This window comes from Stegostoma tigrinum, chromosome 10 (genome assembly GCF_030684315.1).
Source record: "Stegostoma tigrinum isolate sSteTig4 chromosome 10, sSteTig4.hap1, whole genome shotgun sequence".
NCBI lineage: Eukaryota > Metazoa > Chordata > Chondrichthyes > Orectolobiformes > Stegostomatidae > Stegostoma > Stegostoma tigrinum.
The window spans coordinates 21177694-21198376 of NC_081363.1; the positions used below are offsets into that span (position 1 = coordinate 21177694).

The following is a 20683-nucleotide window of genomic DNA, read 5'->3' on the forward strand; positions in this document are numbered from 1 at the left end:
CTTGAGGACATAGCACAAATTCACATTAACGCAGGAATCCTGAAGTTCCAACCAGCCATTTACTGTTCTGCTTCTGTCTGAACTTTTATGGCATGATGCCCCTACAGCCCTCGGCAGCTCCCCGAACACTGCCTTCTCAGAAATCCCTGAGCCATTAATCAGTGAAAACAATTAACATGGTGAGAATACCATTGGGTGTAACAAAGTATTAAAGACTAAGCAATAACTACGACTGATTGAAAGATCTGGCCCTGAAAACATAATGCCGCAGAATTTCCCCTGTCTGCCCGAAGCTTTTAGTAGGTTGGGCAGGGGAATTTAACTGGGCGTGAAACAAAAATTCACTTTCCCAACAGTGGGTTAAAACTTTATGCTTAACTTCTCAGAAGTTTTCAGATGGTTGTCTCAGTTAGGAACTTGCATTTCATTCAGTAACATACTCATGAATAGTTCCACGTGCTGCATTTATATTCACAGTTACAATCTTATTCACATAAACAGGAAACCCATGGATCTACAAACCTGACTACATTTATGAGGTATATATCTGACTGGCTAGGTTGTTTATCCAAGCTCTAATGAGTTCATATTTTCTTGACTAACTTGGCTCCTTCATAACCAAGCCACGTCTTTGCACAAATGCTTGCAATTATAAGGGTGAAGCCTCTGCATGCTGGTCAGCTCATGAGAAGTCTCAATCATACATTGACTGGCTTGTTGTTGTTAGCTGGTAGTGGGGGTGATGTCTGACTGGGCCAACAAGCCTGCCCAAGCACTGAGAGCAAACCTGACGAGGGCAGGCAACTGGACTGACTCAGTTTGATTCAAAAAGTCATCTTGAATTACATTGTCCAATGTAAGTCTTCTGTGAAAAGCTATCAGATGTATCCATTCTCCATGTTATGATAAAAGCTCAGTGACGTGATTATGTGTGAGCTGCTGAGTGTTGCAACTCCTTTTATGCCTTAAGTATAAATTGTGAGCGACAGTACTACTGTGGTGCCAGCGTTGTTACAATGGTCGCTGCAATAAAGTGACAGACATTGATTTCGCAAGAGGCATCTGGTGGCATCCAACCTCCTGTGAAACAGTCCTCTGCAGTGGAAATCTTACAATGCTAATTCACATTCACAGGAACATGAAGCATTGAGTGTTCAATGGTTCATACCCTGGCAGAGTACAGATCATTCATCCTGTTGTGGCATTGGAATCAAGTCTGTTTGAAACAACCTCAGATGCTGACTTCTGTAGCCACCACTGTCCATGTTGCTTTCACCAGTCAGGGTGACCTCTTATTGACATGTGCATAGAAAAGAACTTGTCTTCTCACATGAGCAACTCTCAGAAGAATTTTTTGGGAGACATTGACAAAGTTGTGGCACTGCTTTTTGCCTGGTCTCTTGCATCTCTAGAGTTGTGTTGGGGTGATGTGCAGAAACTGAGTGGTGCCCCTGGGTTGCAGGGAATGAAGTACAATTTAACACTGAAAATCCTCATTAAGCTGCAGTAAAGTCAACTGCACACCATGAAAGTTTCCACCACATACATCACCAGGTCTTTCAGTCTAGCTTTCTTTGAGGTCAATCGTGAGCCTGTTTGATTTGCTGCTTGCAGCAAAATCTGGGCTCCTTTGTTCCAGTTGAATTTTAAACTGAGTGAAATATAACTCCTGACCTGAAACATCAGTTTTCCTGTTCCTCCGATGCTGCCTGGCCTGCTGTGTTCTTCCAGCTTCATACTTTGTTCTCTCTGACTCCAGCACCTGAAGTTCTTGCTATCTCTAGAAGAATCCAGCAGCCTTACCTGCACCTCTACATATGGAAAACAGCTTAAATGTTGGAGCAGAATCTTATCAGGCTCCGAAGAGTGGCGAGGTTTGAAAAAAATTCAGGCACCTTATTTGACAAAGTCCCTCTTGATATAGGGATTATTTTATTGTACTTTGTGGCAAGATTCTCACTAGGCATTGGCAAGCTCTCAATTGATATTAATTATTGCATATTAAATGTTTTGTTAACAGTCCAATTCACCATGAGTTGTGACCTTACCAAACTTACCATACAAACTAGCCATTGGGAAAACCTGGCATGGAAACCAAAGTAGGCTTTTGGCCACCTCCTCCAAAAGACCTCAAATGTTGGACACCAGGCACCAACATCATGCTCCATAGACACTGGTCACATGCACACCACGTCCACATACATGGACAGCCGACATAGATTCCAGCCTCTAGGAACCTTCAACGCATATGTCCGATCCATGTACAGGAATCTGTAACACTTCAATGGTGCATTTGGGCTGGACCAACAACTACCATTATACTGCTGCTGCAATCAACACTGTATTCCGATATGTACCCAGCTCATGCACATGACCAAGATGCATCTCTGAGCTCTTCACTACTCATTGTTGTCACTCACACTGAGCCTACCTGGATACTTGCCCCTCCACATCCCTCCCCGCCCCCACCACCACCACACCACCACCATTGTCGTCTGAGCCAGAGAGACCAGGAACAGCTCATGACCATCTTGCCATTGAGTGCAGGCACAAAGCCAACAAACTTGCCACACTGTCAGCAGGCCTCATTCCAGTAAAAGTGGATAATCTCTACTCAAAGGAACCCAACATAATAAGTCAAGAGTAACCTCAAGTACCAGTACAGGTCCTGCTTGAGATTGTCAGAGTCAGGATCCTGATCTGACAAGGGAGTGCGGAGCCAATGATGGGCAGCACACCACCCATCCTGACTCTTTATGTTAGGGAGTTTTGAGAAGATTTGTAGCTCAGGTTGAGGTTCTGGATGTGAGTTTGCTCGCTGAGCTGGAAGGTTAGTTTTCAGACGTTTCGTCACCTTTTTTTTAATTTGAAAAAATATAGTTTATTCATAAGATGTACAAAAAATAAAACATATTTATACACCTACCCAGTCATGCAAGCCGCTCCGGGTTACCCAGGGGGTACGTACACCAACTAAAGGAAAAAAACAAACAAAGAAGAAAAAAAACAAAGCAAAGAAAATACCCCGGCAGTCGTCACCCCGCACAGTCCCAGTTCGCCCCCTGACCAGTTGGGGAAGGCGCCAGCTGGGCCCAGTTACCAGATAGGGCCCTTTTTTCTATTCTGGACGAGGGGTTTCATACCGTGGTCTTGCCCCACCGCGCCTTGGTGGCGGCTGCCCCAAGCTTTAGTGCGTCCCTCAGCACGTATTCCTGGACCTTGGAGTGCGCCAGTCTGCAACATTCGGTCGGTGTCAGTTCTTTCAGCTGGCAGACCAGCAAGTTGCGGGCAGACCAAAGAGAGTCTTTCACCACATTGATGGTCCTCCAGGCGCAGTTGATGTTGGCCTCGGTGTGCGCCCGGGAAACAGCCTGTAGAGCACAGAGTCCCGTGTCACGGAGCTGCTCGGGTCGAACCTCGACAAATACCACTGCATCTTCCTCCAGACCTCCTGCGCATAGGCACACTCCAGAAGGAGGTGATTGACAGTCTCGTCCCCCCCTGGCAGCCACCTCGAGGGCAGTGTGCGGTGGCACAGAGATTCCGGGCATGCATAAAGGATTTCACTGGCAGAGCCCCTCTCACCGCCAGCCAAGCAATGTCCTTGTGCTTGTTTGAAAGTTCTAGCGATGAGGCATTCTGCCAAACGACTTTGGAACCACACGACGGGATCCACCCTCTCCTTTTCCCAAAGGGTCTCAAGGATACTACGTGCTGACCACTGCCTGACGGCCTTGTGGTCAAAGGTGTTTCCCTTCAAAAATTTCTCCACGAAGGACAGGTGGTACAGGACGGTCCAACTACTCAGAGCGTTCCGCGGCAATGAGGCCAGGTCCATCCTTCGCAACACCGGGGACAGGTAGAACCTCAGTAAGTCGTGACACTTGGTGTTTGCGTACTGAGGATCTACGCACAGCTTGATGCAGCCGCACACAAAGGTAGCCGTCAAGGCGAGGGTGGCGTTCGGTACGCCCTTTCCCCCATTTTCCAGGTCTTTGTACATGGTTGTCCTGCGGACCCGGTCCATCCTCGACCCCCAAATGAAGTGCAAGATGGCCCGGGTGACCGCAGCGGCGCAGGTCCAGGGAACAGGCCAGGCCTGCGCCACATACAACAGTACTGAAAGCCCCTCGCACCTGACAACCAGGTTCTTACCCGCGATGGAGAGGGACCCGAGCGTCCACCTGCCCAGCTTCTGCTTCAGTTTGGTCATACGCTCCTCCCAAGTCTTAGTGCACGCCCCAGCTCCACCGAACCAAACCCCCAGCACCTTCAGGTAGTCTGTCCTGACGGCGAAGGGAATGAAGGAGCGGTCATCCCAGTTCCCGAAGAATATGACCTCGCTCTTACCCCTATTGACTTTGGCACCCAAGGCCAGTTCAAACTGGCCGCAGATGTCCAACAGCCTACTCACTGACCGACGATCAGTGCAGAAGACGGCGACGTCGTCCATGTACAGGGAGGTCTTGACCCGAAGGCCTCCGCTGCCTGGGATAGTCACGCCCTTCAGGCTCACGTCCTTCCTGATGGATGTAGCGAAGGGCTCCACACAGCACACGAAGCAGGCAGGAGAGAGCGGGCAGCCCTGCCTGACTCCAGATCTGACGGGAAAACTTTCCGATTCCCACCCGTTGATCGAGACTGCGCTAACAATGTTGCTGTAGAGCAGCCGGATCCAATTGCGGATGCCCTCCCCGAACCCCAATTTGGAGAGGATGTCCCTCATGTAAGCATGAGAGACCCTGTCGAAGGCCTTCTCCTGGTCCAGGCCGACGAGGCAGGTGTCCACCCGCCTGTCCTGCACGTAGACGATCGTATCCCTGATGAGCGCGAGGCTCTCAGCGATCTTCCTGCCCGGCACAGCACAGGTTTGGTCAGGGTGAATCACCGATTCCAGGACAGACGTGACCCGGTTGGCTATGACCTTGCCCAGGATTTTGTAGTCCACGTTCAATAGTGAAATGGGATGCCAATTCTTAATTTCTTCCCTCTCCCCGTTCCTCTTGTAAATGATGGTGATGATGCCCTTCCTCATGGACTTGCACATTTCCCCTGCCTGAAGCGCACTATCGTACACTTCCAGCAGGTCCTGGCCGACCAGGTCCCACAGAGCGGAATACAGCTCGACCGGTAAGCCGTCGCTCCTGGGAGTCTTATTCCTCTCCAAGGACTTGAAGGCTCTGGTCAGCTCGTCCAGGGACATCGGCCGGTCCAGCCACTCCCTCGTGACGTTGTCTAAGACCTCCGTGATAGACGACAGGAACGACTCGGAGGCCGTGCTGTCCGTGGGCTTCGTGTCTTACAGTCCGGCATAGAAGGATCTGCTGATCCTCAAAATGTCGGGCCGAGACAACGTCACCGAGCCGTCGTCCTCCTTCAGCCGGCTAAGCACAGGGCTCTCTTTGTGCACCTTCTGAAAGAAGAAACGCGAGCACGTCGCGTCCTGCTCTACGGAGCGGACCCTGGACCGGAAGATTATCCTGGAGGCCTCCGTGGCAAAGAGCGAGGCTTGCTGGCCCCTCACCTCGCGGAGGTCCTCCGTGACATCGACCCCCATCAACTGCAGAAGGAGCAGGTTCTGCACCCTTTACTGGAGTCGTGACAGCTTTCCCCGACTCTCTCTCGCCTTCCGACCACTCTTGAGGACAAAGAACCTCTTGATGTTCTCCTTCACTGGCTCCCACCAGTCGCCCAGAGACTCAAAAAGGGGTTTCACGGTTCTCTAACCGGCGTACTCCCTCTTAAGCTCCTCGACGTTCTCTGGGGTCAACAGAGTCGTGTTGAGCTTCCACGTCCCCTTGCCGGCTGGCTGGTCATCCTGTAAGTGACAGTCGGCCAGCAGGAGGCAGTGGTCAGAGAAGAACACCGGCTCGACGCCGGTGGACCTGACCGAGAACGCCCGTGACACAAACAGGAAGTTTATCCTTGAGCGAATAGACCCGTCTGGCCGCGACCAGGTGTACCTCCGCTGCGCTCTGTATTCAGGGGTGCTGAAGACGTCGAGCAGCTTGGCGTCCTTCACCGTGCCCATCAGGAATCTGGACATGACGTCCAGTTGACTCCCCCCACCCGCTGTCCCCACGCCGGATCTTCCATCTGCATCGATAATGCAGTTGAAGTCTCCGCCTAGGATGACCGGCCTGGACATAGCCAGCAGGGGTGGAAACCGCTGCAGGACGGCCAACCGCTCACTCCGTACCGCTGGGGCGTACACGTTGATTAGCCTCAGGGGAGCGTTCCTGTAGGTGACGTCAGCCACTAGGAGGCGCCCCCCACCACCTCCTGAACTTGAGAAATGGTGAAGTCGCGCCCCCGCAGCAGAATAGCCAGGCCCGAGGAGCGACAGTCGTTACCCCCCGACCAGATTGAAGGCCCACAGGTCCAGGCGCCGGACCATTTCCCGTACCTGCTGAGGTGCGGTATCCCGCACTGCTGCAGAAACAGGAGGGCTGCCTTGACGGTGGTCAGGTAGGCCAACGTGGACACACATCTTGCGGTGGACTTGACACTGCGCACATTAATGCTCGCAACTCGTACCCCCATTGTGGGCAGTGACCGCAGTAGCCTCCCCAAGTCCAAGGTCCAGCCCCTCCATCTGTCTCTTCATGCCCATGTCGTTTGTGGGTGTTGGGATGTTGGGATGGGATGCAGCACAAACGAAGCTGCATTAGAACATTATTCCAACGAGCCACTACACACTACAGCACAAAGGAACTATGAAGAGCAGAAGAAAATCACCTATACAGCGTATTCAAAAAGAATGGGTACCCAATGAACACAGTCCGCCGATTTCTCAGCAACAAACCCAAACAAACAGACAAAACGGGCCCAGAAACCATAACCACTCTCCCCTACATTAAAGACATTTCCGAAATGACTGCCAGACTACTCAGACTTCTTGGCATCAGGGTAGCCCACAAACCCACCAACACACTAAAACAGCAGCTAATGAACTTAAAAGACCCTATACAGACAACAAATAAAACAAACGTCATCTACAAAATACCTTGCAAGAACTGTTACAAACACTACATTGGCCAAACAGGCAGAAAGCTAGCCACCAGGATACATGAACATCAACTAGCCACAAAACGACATGATCCACTATCACTCGTATCCTTACATACAGATGAGGAAGGACACCACTTTGATTGGGACAACACATCCATCCTAGGACAAGCCAAACAGAGACACGCACAAGAATTCCTAGAAGCATGGCATTCCAACCGGAACTCCATCAGCAAACACATTGATTTGGAGCCAATCTACCATCCCCTGAGAAAAAGAACAGGAAATGACATCACCAACCCAAGGAAACCTAACCAGATAAATAGAAAGCGGGACATAACACCAGCGCTTCATCGGAGGCACACTGATGATGTTACCTAGAATGGTGACGAAACGTCTGAAAACTAACTTTACTGACTCTTTATGTCATATTATGGGCTGTTTTGCTCCTGGAAAAGGAGAGAAAGATGAGAATTATGGAAGCTGAAAATGCGTGGCACAGCTATTAATGTTGGTGTTGGTCAGGAGGTGTCCTGAGTAACTGAGTGACTAGGCCACATAGAGGACATGCAGTGTTAGTTGTGTTACAGGTTGAGGTGGGTAAGGGTGACTGGAGAAGATGTTACATCCTTTAGTGAGGGCAGTCGTACATGAACCTTAGCAGAAGGTGAATCCAGTAGCATGGATAGAGTAAACACGAGGTATCGGAGAGAAGATGATATTGCTTAAGCTGGCAAAGTGGAGATGGACATTGAACTTCTTCCAACTGTGCTAATGGCTGAGGCTGGGCTAACCTGGGTGGCAACTTCAGATCAGGATGGCATGGACTGGTTTAATAGCCTTTATAACTGATCCCACCTTGTGCGTTGTTCCATCCAGCAGGAGCTCCAGGATACTACACAAAAAAAAGCAGTGATTTCTTCAGTTTCCATATTCAGAGCAAGTATCTGTGGAGGGTGGCTCTGGTCTTATATTACTTATGAAAAGCGATCTAAATATGGTGCTGGCATCAGACATGTTACTCAATTCTTGAATCTCCAGTGAAAGATGGCGTTGGTCTGGGAATGATACACAGAAAGATTGGGTGGAAATCAAATACCGTACGTGCCACAGGGGCAGAAATGACAATTAATGCCGTGGGAAAATTTATTCAGCCTCATGGCAAGATTCACTTCACCCAACTCAATATGATTTGCACTTAGCCACAAAAATGTAAGATTCAGCCCATTGCCTAATTTCTCTGGGTCTAGCATATATTAGTCTACAACATAGATGAACACTTGATTCTGGCCGACATCTGGAGAAGAAGCAGCACTGTCACTTACAAATACTTAATATAAATATTTGTATTCTTTTCTGAAAAATGTTTGGATACAGGAGTTTTGAACTAGAAACATCTGACCACTGATGAATTAATCAGGACATGTGAACAAGCTATATTCTGACTCCAAGCTGCCCTGTAATTTAGGTTTTTCACATTGTGTAGAAGATGCATTGAATTGCACGAGTCTTTTACGTTTTATTCGCTTGCCCCCGCCCCCCACTCCATCTGCATGCTGAACTAAAAGGGGTGACTTGCAATGGGACATTCATGTTGTTATATGGATAGGTGGCCCTGCAGGTAGACAGGAGCATTGCTTTCTGGCCAGTTAGTAGTGGGTTTGGATGAACACAGCAGGCCAAGCAGCATCTCAGGAGCACAAAAGCTGACGTTTCGGGCTCTGATGAAGGGTCTAGGCCCGAAACGTCAGCTTTTGTGCTCCTGAGATGCTGCTTGGCCTGCTGTGTTCATCCAGCCTCACATTTTATTATCTTGGAATCTCCAGCATCTGCAGTTCCCATTATCTCTAGTAGTGGGTTTGATTACTTTTGTCACCTGAAGCATAAACCTGTTTTTTTTTAGTACATGTAATTCAATAGATGATGTGCTGCTTAGGATCAAGTTGCGTCACGTTGGAATAATGCAGAAAACCTGCAACTGTCATACTGTTGGAACCTAACATGTATAATCAAATATTGTGGCCCATTATCAGTCTTACTTACTCTTAACTTTCATACAAGGAACATGCATAGTTTTTACAACATTAGGAAGCTAAAAATATTTCCATGTGATGTGAAAACATGTTCATTTAAACTTACTGAATCCATTATTGCAACTTCAGCTTTACCTAGATTAAAATGAATGGTTAAGAGCTTTATTTAAAACACTGGACAGAGAAATTTCATGTAAGCATGTTAAGTCATTTGCAATGGTGCAATGAGTAAGAGATAGCACAAATAGAAAGCACTGGAAATACTCAGCAAATAAGGGTAATATACTAAGAATGCAGTAGACTGTTCGTGTTTCAAGTGGAAAATTTTATTGCAGAATAAAAGGTTTTATTCCAGGAAAATTAGCTGTCTCATGCTTTCTAAGAGATGCTGTCTGGCCTGTTGAATATCTCAAGCCTCTTCTTATTTTATTTCAGATTTCCATCATCAGTGGGTTTTTGATTTGTATTCATGATGTTAATAGACAGTGAATTTTCTGAATCTATTCTATATTTATTCAGAGGGCATGAGATGCATTAATTTTTTGTTTTATTAATTTGTAGGTGCAGTAGCCACTGCTGAATTTATCGTGGAGAGTGCTAGGATTCTGAGGCTGGATCTGCGAAGGAACAGAATTAGAACTGGAGGTCTGATGGCTCTATCTCTTGCACTGAGACAAAATCATTCACTGGTCAGACTGGATTTGGACAAGGAACCATTGGGTGAGACAGTAAGTAGGCAAGGGTTGGTCAGCGAGTTACAGTTTGAGGTGAATCATCATTTTTGCAAATTCACTCAGCACACTTGTCTTTATAGTCGCTGGAATAACAATATCTTTGTGTCACCAGGATAAAGGGGGGAATCAGACTAATTACGTGATTAAAGGATTTCCAAAATTGTAACAGCTCACATCATATTGTTAAAATTCCTAATGAGCTGCAAAGATTAAGACACCTGTAAAATGTGTCATGGCCTTGAAGGAGTTACTGTTGTATTAACTATCCTCCTTCTGCCAATTACATCTTTTCACAAAGCATTGGAATTTTGCTGTGCATGTTTCAAGAAATGCCACTTTCAGTGGTGCACCTTGTACAAAACCTCTTTCATCATAAACACTGAATGTCAAACTAATCATTTCATTAACTGACAAGCACTTTTTGCATTCCAGCTGGTGTCAATCAATTGAGGTGCCTTACTACAGTAAACCTAGGGTTTTCTCATGCAGTGATAGCATTCCTATCTCTCACCTTGGGGACTGGGTTCAAGACCCAACTGCCCTGGAAATGTGTCATACCATGTCTGAGCAGATTATTTGAAAATAATTAGAATCTGAGCCAGAATTTTGGGGTTTCAAGTCCTGGCTACTTTAGAGGTCTGATATTAACTGTGTGGATAATTGATTAAAAGTTGATTTTTTTTTTTAAAAAATGTAGTGGTCTATAGCACAATCGCAGTGCCTTACTTCTGGGCTAGAATGTCTAGTTCCAAGTCCCACTTGCCACAGAGTAATATATCCAAATGGGTCAATTAGAACTAAATATTAATTATCCAGAACAATACCAAGGTACAAGTTGGCTAAAGGAAGACTTAAACAAATATGGCTGTTATGCATTACCAAAGAAAATCTACTTTAAAAGCTTGTGAAACCAAAGACATAGGTTACCAATTTTTTTTAATAAGAAAATGAGGTTAGTGTACAGAAGAAGTTCCTTTTCGTAAAGAGTTGTTGGAACAAGGATTTGTTTGCAACAGACAGTAGTTGAGATACAGACCATTGTATCTTTTAAGGGAAGAGTTGATAAGTGTTTGAAGATAAAGATACAGGACTACATTAAGAGGTCAGATTAGTTCTAGAAATAATCTAGCAGTGTACAGACACAATGGGCTGAATAGTCCACTTCTACGCTGGTAATGTATTACCGTCATATTTGTTCTTGTATTCATCTCAACTCATCTTTGTTGAGTAGTTCAAACCCTTATATGAGGAATATGCTTTATTCATAAATCTTATACATAAATACATAGTCTATCAATAGTTCTCACCTGCCATAGAATGAGTGCAATGAAGATTCAGCAGACTACTGCTGGGGATGACAAATTATTTTACAAAGAGAAATTGAAGAAATGGGGTCTGTATTCTTTAGAGTTTTAAAGAAGCAGGAGTGATCTCATTTAAACTCCCATTGTTGGAGATTCTACAACCTGAGAGCATAGCCTCAGAATAAGGAGTAGGCAATTTAGGATGGAAATGAGGGGACTTTCTTCACTCAGAGGGTGGCGAATGTTTGGAATTCTCTAGTCTGAGGGTTGTAGAAGATCAATCATTGAGCACATTCAAGACAGAAATCAATAAATTTCTAAACAATAAAGACACAAAGCGATTGGGGGATAGTATGGGAAATTATTATTGAGATCAACCATAGTATAATTAAATGGGAGAGCAGGTATGTTGAGCTGAGTGGCTTGATCTTGCCGCTATATTCCTAGGTTTCAGAACCATCCAGCTGTTTGCTTACAGATGCAGGTACTGGATTAACTTGAACACTTGGAAGAAAAATACTGTTGAAATAATAAGTGTAATCAAAATTATTCCTGTTTGCTCAGACAAGATTCCATGGAAGGGTTTGAAGAAGAGCAGGAAGTTCTCTGCATGTCATGACTAACTTTCAAACCAAAGCATGGCCACCAAATTATAGTTTGCTCTGAGCAATGCATAAATGAAACAATATGTTCTTTAGACTTGTACTTGCCTATAAACTTTCAATGAGGTGCTCATTAGAAGATTCCGGTCATCCAACCACCCAAGAAAAAGAGTGCATCCTGTGGGGGATCTGGGACATAGATGAACAGGGCAAACAACTAAATATCTCCTTAACCAATCAGTTTGAAGAATCATTAATAAGTAGCACAGTCTGAATTAGGAACTCAGTTAAAGTAGTGAATTCAAAATCAAATCCAGTACGATAAGTGATAGAAAGAAAGATTGCATGAAGAAATTAAAGAAACAGAACTCTGAAGAATGGTCTAGGCCCAAAACGTCAGCCTTCCTGCTCCTATGATGCCTCTTGGCCTGCTGTGTTCATCCAGCTCTACAGCTTGTTATCTCTATAAAGTAAAAGATTTTGACAGTATTTGCTGCATTAATGTTCAGCCTTCCAACTTACAAAACTCGCCCAACAAGTTTGATATCCAGAATATTCAATAAGAAACCAGAACCAGTATCTGGCAGCCTGACAGTGCTTTACTGTGTGCACAAGAAGCTCTTAAGATGGCATGGATGCAAGGGATGCTGGTGTTAAGTGGAATGGTGAGTTGTTGTAGGAATGGCACCAGGTAAGGTAGGATGGAAAGTGGACATGAGAGATGCTGTCAGGGTGTGGTAGGCAATTAATAAAATGAGTTTCATAAGACATGGCAAGAGAACTCACTGCAGTGAGAAACTCTCCAATACATCTGAGCAACTCGGATTTAGCCAAGAAAATCCAGCTCATTAAGTTTCTGTGCCATCTATTCCATATATTCCTGTGTATTTCTTTTTAAGTCAACAACAAATAAAAAAAAATGAAGCAACAGACAGTAAACACATATAAGATTAATTGTGAACATCAGAGAGGTTGCTTTGCAGTTAGTAAACTGTTAAAGGTTTCATGTACTGGAAAATATGGACAGTTTGGTGAGTTTACTTGGTACTCAGGAGTAAAGGATAGAAATATCACATTGTTCAATATATTTGAATGAGCCAAGTAGCATAATGTTATTTTCACCCAACTTCTGAATAGCTGGACCACAACCTGCTGACTGCCATATGAATTGCACAAACCTCATTACTAGATTTTGAGTTCCAATTTTCATATAAGGAATGGTGTACATTATTATCCTCATTGGCTTTTTACAGCTAAATCCACCGAATTGCTGCTGATCTATGTTATTGATGAGCTTTGCTACATACTGATGAGGGCCTGCTTATGTAGAATTATTTCTGTGCTGAGAATGAGACTTCATATGAAAGAGGCAAAGTATTTTGGTAAGATGGAATAGTTCAAATGACAGTAACACCCTTTGTGCACTTTACATTGAAACTCACTGTGAAGTGTATTATGAGCAGATATGATTTTACTGGCCTAGTCAAATGACTAAAGTTTTCATATTTTCCATATCTTCAACAGTAACAAAAAAAATCTTCTGTATTTGTGCTTCTTTCCTGATCCCTGCAAAATAATTCAAAAGAATTTTTTTCTGTATGGAACAAGTGCTGTGGAAATATAAATGGCATTTTTTAAACCACAAACAAACCTTTCTGCGCAATGGCAGATTTCCTAGAGATAATGGGAACTGCAGATGCTGGAGAATCCAAGGTAATGAAGTGTGAAGCTGGATGAACACAGCAGGCCAAGCAGCATCTCAGGAGCACAAAAGCTGACGTTTCGGGCTTAGATCCTTTCTGATGAAGGGTCTAGGCCCGAAATGTCAGCTTTCGTGCTCCTGAGATGCTGCTTGGCCTGCTGTGTTCATCAAGCTTCACACTTCATTATTATGGCAGATTCCCTAATACATTTTGTTGTGTTCCTGCATGTGGATTTTGAAGAAAGATTTTCTTCTGCTCAGTCTAGGCTACTGGCGCCCCTTCAATCATGCAGAGAAATCAATATGAGGAGAAATATATGCAGTCCAACATATTTTTGCATTTCAGCATTATCTTGGAATATTTCTTTCAAATATTGCCTAGATTAAATTGTGGCAAGGTAGTAGGCTAAGAACAACAGCAGATTTAATTTAAGGATTGAAATGACTGATAGTGCATAATAAATTTTGGTGCAAAAGTGTACTTACTCTGAATCAATTATAAACATCTGTAACAATGTTAAATGTGATTCAAATGGATTTCCATGCCTTGGGGTCTCAATGGTGTGCATGTCAGATTGCTACACGAAACTATGTAATTGTTGTATATTTCCACAACTATGCAACATTCCTAGATAATCAAGTTTCTGGGGTAATTTCTGTCCCTGATGGTAGATCACTGGCTTGTTTCAATATTCCATGTTCTGCCTAAATTTGGAACGGGTTACAATGTATTGTCACATTTTATTGAAGCAGCTGTGTTTTATTTGTGTTCACTCATGGGATGTGGACAATGTCATCTCAGCCAGAATTTATTACCTGCCCCTAGTTGCACTTGAGAATGTGGTGGTGAACCGTGCTGCAATCCATGTGCTGTTGGTCGAAGTTCCTTTGCTTAGGCACTTTGAAAAGACGTTACGATTGCAGCCTAGTGATTTTAATATGAAGTAGGGCAAATCTCTAAAGTAGTGCTTCCAATGTATTGTAAATCACCTGGAAAAATCCTGAGGTCTGCCCAGTTCACTCTGTTTGAGAGTGTATTGCATGCTATGACCTGGATTATATTCTGACAATATGCTCCCCACAGCCCATGTAAATGTTGAGAGTGTCCCTGCCTCTGCTGTTCTTTTTATTTGTTCATCATATGAGGGCTTTGTTGACAGGGTCAGCATTTATTGCCCGTCCCTAATTGCCCAGAGCACAATTAAGAGTCAACCATGTTGGGTCTAGAGTCACTCGTAGGCGAAACCAGGCAATTTCCTTCCCAAAAGGGCATTAATGAACTAGATAGGCTTTTCCTGACAATCAACAATGGTTTCATAGTCACCATTAGACTCTTAATTCTAGATATTTATTGAATTCAAATTCCATCACCTGCCATAGTGGGACTTGAACCCGGGTCCCCAGAATATTACCTGGGGTGACTGTATTAACAATGCAGTGAAAATACCACTAGGCCATTGCTTGGCTGGTTGTCAGAGGATGTTGGACTCTTAATTTATTAACGGGTGAGAGCATTACTGCTTTTCAGGAGGAAACATTGCCTCATGGAACTCCTGGCCAAATTGAAGCCCATAGCTCTGTGCCATGAGCAATGCTAATGGGGGCTGTGGCAGGCCCCAGTGTATGGTTGAGAGTGGGATGGGGAATGCATATTGGCTATTACAGGGTAGTTTGCATGAGGGGATGGAAAACTGTCCTGATGCCCCTCCCACCATCCAATAAGTTACAGTGGGAGCAGTGCTGTTGGTGGCAGACGTACTGCTGACAGTATTCATTAACTTTCCCACATATAGCATTGAGCACTCTTTGTGATGAACCTCTGAGCATCAATCTCAGTTTATTTACATTTTCCTGTATTATGAACTGTTACTGGGTGGGGTTTACCTCCTGTACCTGATTTGGTGGTGCTTATGTTAGCTCCCATAACATAAGAACTAGGCCTGGGTAAATAGTATTGAAAAACTCAACAAACTTTTATTACGGTACCTGATATATTTATGACAGTCACGGGCACTTCAGAAGTTAATAGCAGCTATTTGGTTACAAAGAGAAGCTTACTTTCATCAGCACGTCACCAAGTTTCATCAGTTAAGATGGAATCTGAGACCCTTATATTTCCAGGTTACATGCTGTTAAATGGTGATGCTATTATGAGCTTGTCTCTTAAAGGCATACTATATACTCGCTGTGAGAAATGACACAACATATTGAAACTGTTATTTTAAAATTTCAAAACATCCAATTGTCAGATGCCATAATTTTATTAAAAGCAATACTCTGCAAAAATCTTTCATGGCTGTCTATACGTTTTCATCTTATTTATGTTAGACCAGAAAGTCTAAGTTTTTTCCAGCCTTTTCCAATAAAGGTATTAAAATGCAGTCCTGTGCCTCTGAGATGCACTGCCTCCAATATCTGAATACCTTCTTTATATCTCAAAAATGAGATCTGGATGGCCCTAAGCAAAACGTAAGTGCAGTTTGGTTAAAAGTTCCTCTACTTTACAATCGATAGAGGTGGCAACTGGGTTCAACATATTAACTTTGGTTAGTTGCTACTCTGCATTGGTTGGATATGTTACCAATTGCATCCAGTACTAATCTTTCACCTTTCGTTATTCCAACACTACACAGATGAATACCTGTGTCAGCTATTTTCCTTACATTAAATACTTCATTTGTTCTTTAAGGTGGCTATGTTTTAACTAGCAATGCTTTTTCCACCCACAAGGTTAACTTGAATTATTTGCAATTGTATAGTATTGAAAATAAGGCCTATGGATGGCTATTTAGATCTGATGGAGTTGGATACAGTTTTGAATTTGCACTGCCTCAAGATGAGGCATACGGTGTGAGAGGGGAATTAATCTGACAGCACACTCCTCAGTCTGCCCTTGCATAGCCTTCTGAGGCTTACATAACTGGAAATGTATTGGAAACAATTTGCTTGCCCACATGAACTTGGCTTGCAAGTGGTACATGCTTTTATGGGGGAGGGGTTTATAAAAGGTAAAATAAACTTTATTCAAATAAATTGTCTTGTTGTTTTGGCAGTGAAAATATTGATTGAAACCTGAATCACAAGCTTTCAGCAATCTCTACATTTTTCTGTTAGAAAATATTGCAATCTCCTTTATTGTGTTATCGATGTGACAAGCACATCTGCACACCTCAGTCTGTCAAACTAAATGTTTATCTGCAAAATATGGCCCCTGCTATATTTTGTTCTTCAGACTTGTAAAGCTGTATGTAGACCTCATGAGAGACTGTGTCCCACAGCTATCATTACACATGTTTTCATTTGCAGTGGTTTCCTCACAGCTGTGCCCTATGTCTTAATGAACACACCAGTCGACCACCACTGTCCTTTCTGTTATATACAAAAAAAGACTTATTGAATTTAAGTAATTACACTTCTCCATTTGCAGTTGCCAAGCAACCTAAACTCTGAACAATTAGATTGGTGGCCCTCCCCAAAGACTGCTGGGATATTACCAGCAGTTAAACATCAAGCTGACCCAATAAAGGAACCCCCAGGTGAATTCACGAGATCAGGAAAAAAAATGAAAAGACAGCTTTGCTCCACTACAATTATCCAATGGTTTAATTAGTTAGACACTGAATTCTTCCTTTACAGATCCAGAAGTAGACTGTTAACTAGTGTTCAACTGGTAGTGCTTGATCAGTGGAATATATCTTTAATTATTTCTGCAGCAGTCTCACAATATGCAAGTACTTTGGTCAAGTCAGGAAATGCACAGTATTTTGGATTAAATCAATGTGTGTGCCATGATGTTGTGATTTAATGTAGGCTTTGTCTTTTCAACTAAGTTGTGACCGAGACTTTAAGTGCAACATCCATAATATGATTAAGCAGATTCAGCTTGGCTTCACAAAGTGGAGATCATGCCTGAGAAATGTACCAGAGTTCTTTGCAGAGGGAAGAAGCAGGATAGATAAAGAGGATGCAGTGGATATAGTATATTTGGATTTTCAGAAGGCATTTGATAACGTAACAGATATTGGGCTACTTACAGAGTGGCACAGTGGCTCAGTGGTTAGCACTGATGCCTCACAGCACCAGGGGCACAGGTTGATGCCACCCTCGGGCAACTCTCTGTGTGGAGTTTGCATATTCTCCCTGTGTCTGCGTGGGTTTCCTCGGATACTCTAGTTACCATCGCCCAAAGGTTAGGTGGATTGGCCATGCTAAATTGCCTGTAGTGTCAGGGATGTACAGACTAGGTGAATTAGCCATGAGCAATGCAGAGTTACAGGGTTAGGGTAGGAGGCTGGGTCTGGATGGGACACTCTGCAGAGGGTTGATGCGGGTTTGATGGGCCAAATGGCCTGCTTCCACACTGTACGACTTCTATTCTATTCCTAATCAGATAAGAACCATGGTGTTGGGGATAGTATATAAGTATGGATGGAGGATTGGCTAACTAATAGAATACAGAGAATTGGGCTAAGCTGGGCATTTTCAGGATGGCAACCTGTAACTAGTGGAGTGCCACAGGGATCACTGTTGGGGGCCAATTATTTACAAAATATATAAATTATTTGGATGAAAGAAGTGAATATACTAGAGCCAAGTTAATGGATCTCACAAAAATAGGTGGGACAAGCAGTAGTCAGAAGAGGGATTTTGGCAGGACAAAAACTTGGCAGTTGGAATATAATGTGGGAACATCTGAGTTTCTGACAGGAAGAATAGAGGAATTGAATGTTATTTTCTATGTTTTCAATATAAATAGAAAAAAGACTGCTGAGACTTACAGAATAGAGAGATTTGGGAGTGTTAATGTACGGCTCACAAAAAGCTAGTATTCAAATTCAGCAGGTAACAGGTAAGACAAATGGAATGTTGGCCTTTATTTCAAAGGGAATGGAGTAAAAAGTAGGGAGGTTTTCCTGAAACTACTCGTCAGAACACAGCTAGAATACTGTGAAATGTTCTAAGCCCTTATCAAAGGAAAAAAATGCTGGCAAAGGAGATAGTCCAGAGAAGTTCACTAGGCTGGGTTAGGGGCAACTTTCTTATGAGGAGAGGTGATTTAATTGGGCCTGTACTCATTGGCATTTAGAAGAATGAGAGGTGACCTTCATGAAACATACAAGATACATGGAGAACTTGACAGGGTAAATGTAGAAAGGTTGTTTCTCCTTGTGGGAAATTCTAGGGCCAGAGGGTGTAACCTCAGAATAAGAGGATGCCCATTTAAAACAGAGCTGAGGGGGAATTTTTTCTCTTAAATGGTAGTGAATCCATAGAATGCTTTACCATAGAAGTTAATGGAGGCTGGGTGCGTAAGTGTATCTAAGGCTGAGATAGACAGCTTTTAATCACTGAGGGAGTCAAAGTTTATAGGGAAAAGGCAGGAACACAAAGTTAAGAATGATCAAGTCAGCTACCACCTAACTGAATGGTGATGCAGACTTAAAGGCCAAATGACCTACTTCTGCTCCTACATCTTATGGGTTGGCACTGGAAGGAAGAAATTTTTGTTTTCCAAATAGCCCTTCATTTCTTGAATGTACCTGTATTAATTTTCCAACAGCAGACAGCCCTATTCAGTCTGCTGACTGCTCATTGGGCAGGAGAGCCTGCACCATCAGGTCAAACCCAGTATGAGTTTTGCTCAAATCAGACAGGACCCTGGGTCTGGTGTGTGGACTGAGAAGTGCAGACACAATAATTCAAATGGCCTCCATCTGCACTGTAACAATTCAGAGATTGTGGGGAGACACAGGATCTCGGTTGGTGGGGGGTGGGGTAAGAGTCAGCAGAGTGAAGAGGCTGGTGGGTCAGCCACAGATGAGTGAAACGTTTGCTCACAGGAGGGGTTAGAATCATGGAATTGAGTCTCTAATTGCAGGGTGAAAGCAGATGGTAATTCTGGAGGAAATACTCCAGATCCTCCTGACTCAGAAGTAATATTGTGAAGTCACTTACTTAATGGAACCCAAACATCTTTGTCCCCTTTCACCTGACAACTTTTCTGAGACCAGGGAGATTGGTAGTCACTCTCAAAATGACAGCAACAGAACCTCATTAAAGTAACCAAGCTTCCTGTTAAGTTCTACACAAAAGTACCAGATAAAAACATAAACTGTGTTTCTCTCTCTCCACAGATGCTGTCAGACCTGCTGAGTTTCTCCGGCATTCTGTCTGCCTGTTGTATTTCTCAGAAGTCAAATTTAATTCACTTCTTTAAAGATGGTAGAAGCAGAGTCCTTGAGTATTTTTAAGGCAGAAGTAGCTGAGCCCCTGATAAGTAATTGGAGTGAAACCTTTTCAGGAGGTGGGAGAGATTGTGGGTTGATCAATGTAGCTATGACTTGATTGTCTGACAGAGTCAGACTTGAGGGTCCTACTCCTGCTCCGAATTAGTATGTCTCAGTTACATTTTTTACACACATTCTAGAGTTTACATTGAGTCTATTTTTCCACATCTCTCCATGAGATAGTGGAATGTGACAATGTTGGTTTCATACATATGCAGTCGAACAGCAGTAAATGATGTAGCAATCCCAGATATACATGTGGGTAAACAATAATGTTTTGGAATACTTTAAAAACACTATACCAACATAACTGCCCGCTGTGAGTGGGTTCATCAATCGCCCTTGCCTCACCTCTGATAAAATCAGATGTCATTGAGTTTGAGATGGATCAAGTACCTATTTCAGATTTATAGCTTTTTAACCTTTGACCCAACCCAGACAGACACATTTTTGGAGTTAAGGCGTCCCAGGTTTTTCATAAAAGGCATGTATTTTGCAGTCATACATTTTGTGCCCACTCCAGTGTTTGGCTTCCATCAGAAGTAAAATACTGTGCATGCTGGAAATTTAAAGCATCAAAGAGAACGCTGAGGAAACTCAGCAGGTTTGTGGAGAGAAATAGAGCTAACATTTCAAATCAGGACTGTTCTGGGAGATGAACATTACCTAGGAACCAGAATTAACTCCTTTATACCATGTTCCAAGAAGGCCCAGGAAACTGAAGAGTTTAACAGCAGGAGCTTTATTGCAGAGATATTTTCTCTTCGGATAGCAAGGTTACTACCCAAAATCGCTGATGACATACGAAAATGTCACTTGATCAGACTCTTAAAGTGGCAGTCCATCATTCTTACACCAATACAAGAGTTCGCCAATTTACAAATGTCAGACTAATGAACCCTCATGCATGCCTTCAAGATCCCACATGGAGATTATTTCTTTATTGATTATTAATAAATAATATTCATTTTAAAGATCAGACATTGCTCGTAATTTTGAACGGCTGTTTTGTT

The 20683-nt window shown here is 43.6% G+C and overlaps 1 protein-coding gene across 1 annotated transcript in view; it reads left to right on the forward strand.

The window, feature by feature from the left end:
• The window catches only part of si:dkey-288a3.2 (protein phosphatase 1 regulatory subunit 37), a 217417-nt gene that overhangs the window by 94655 nt on the left and 102079 nt on the right, over positions 1–20683 (forward strand). Inside the window, exon 11 of the mRNA XM_059649414.1 lies at positions 9603–9769. Within this exon, the coding sequence (XP_059505397.1) occupies positions 9603–9769 (167 nt within the window). The remainder of the gene's footprint in view (positions 1–9602; positions 9770–20683) is intronic.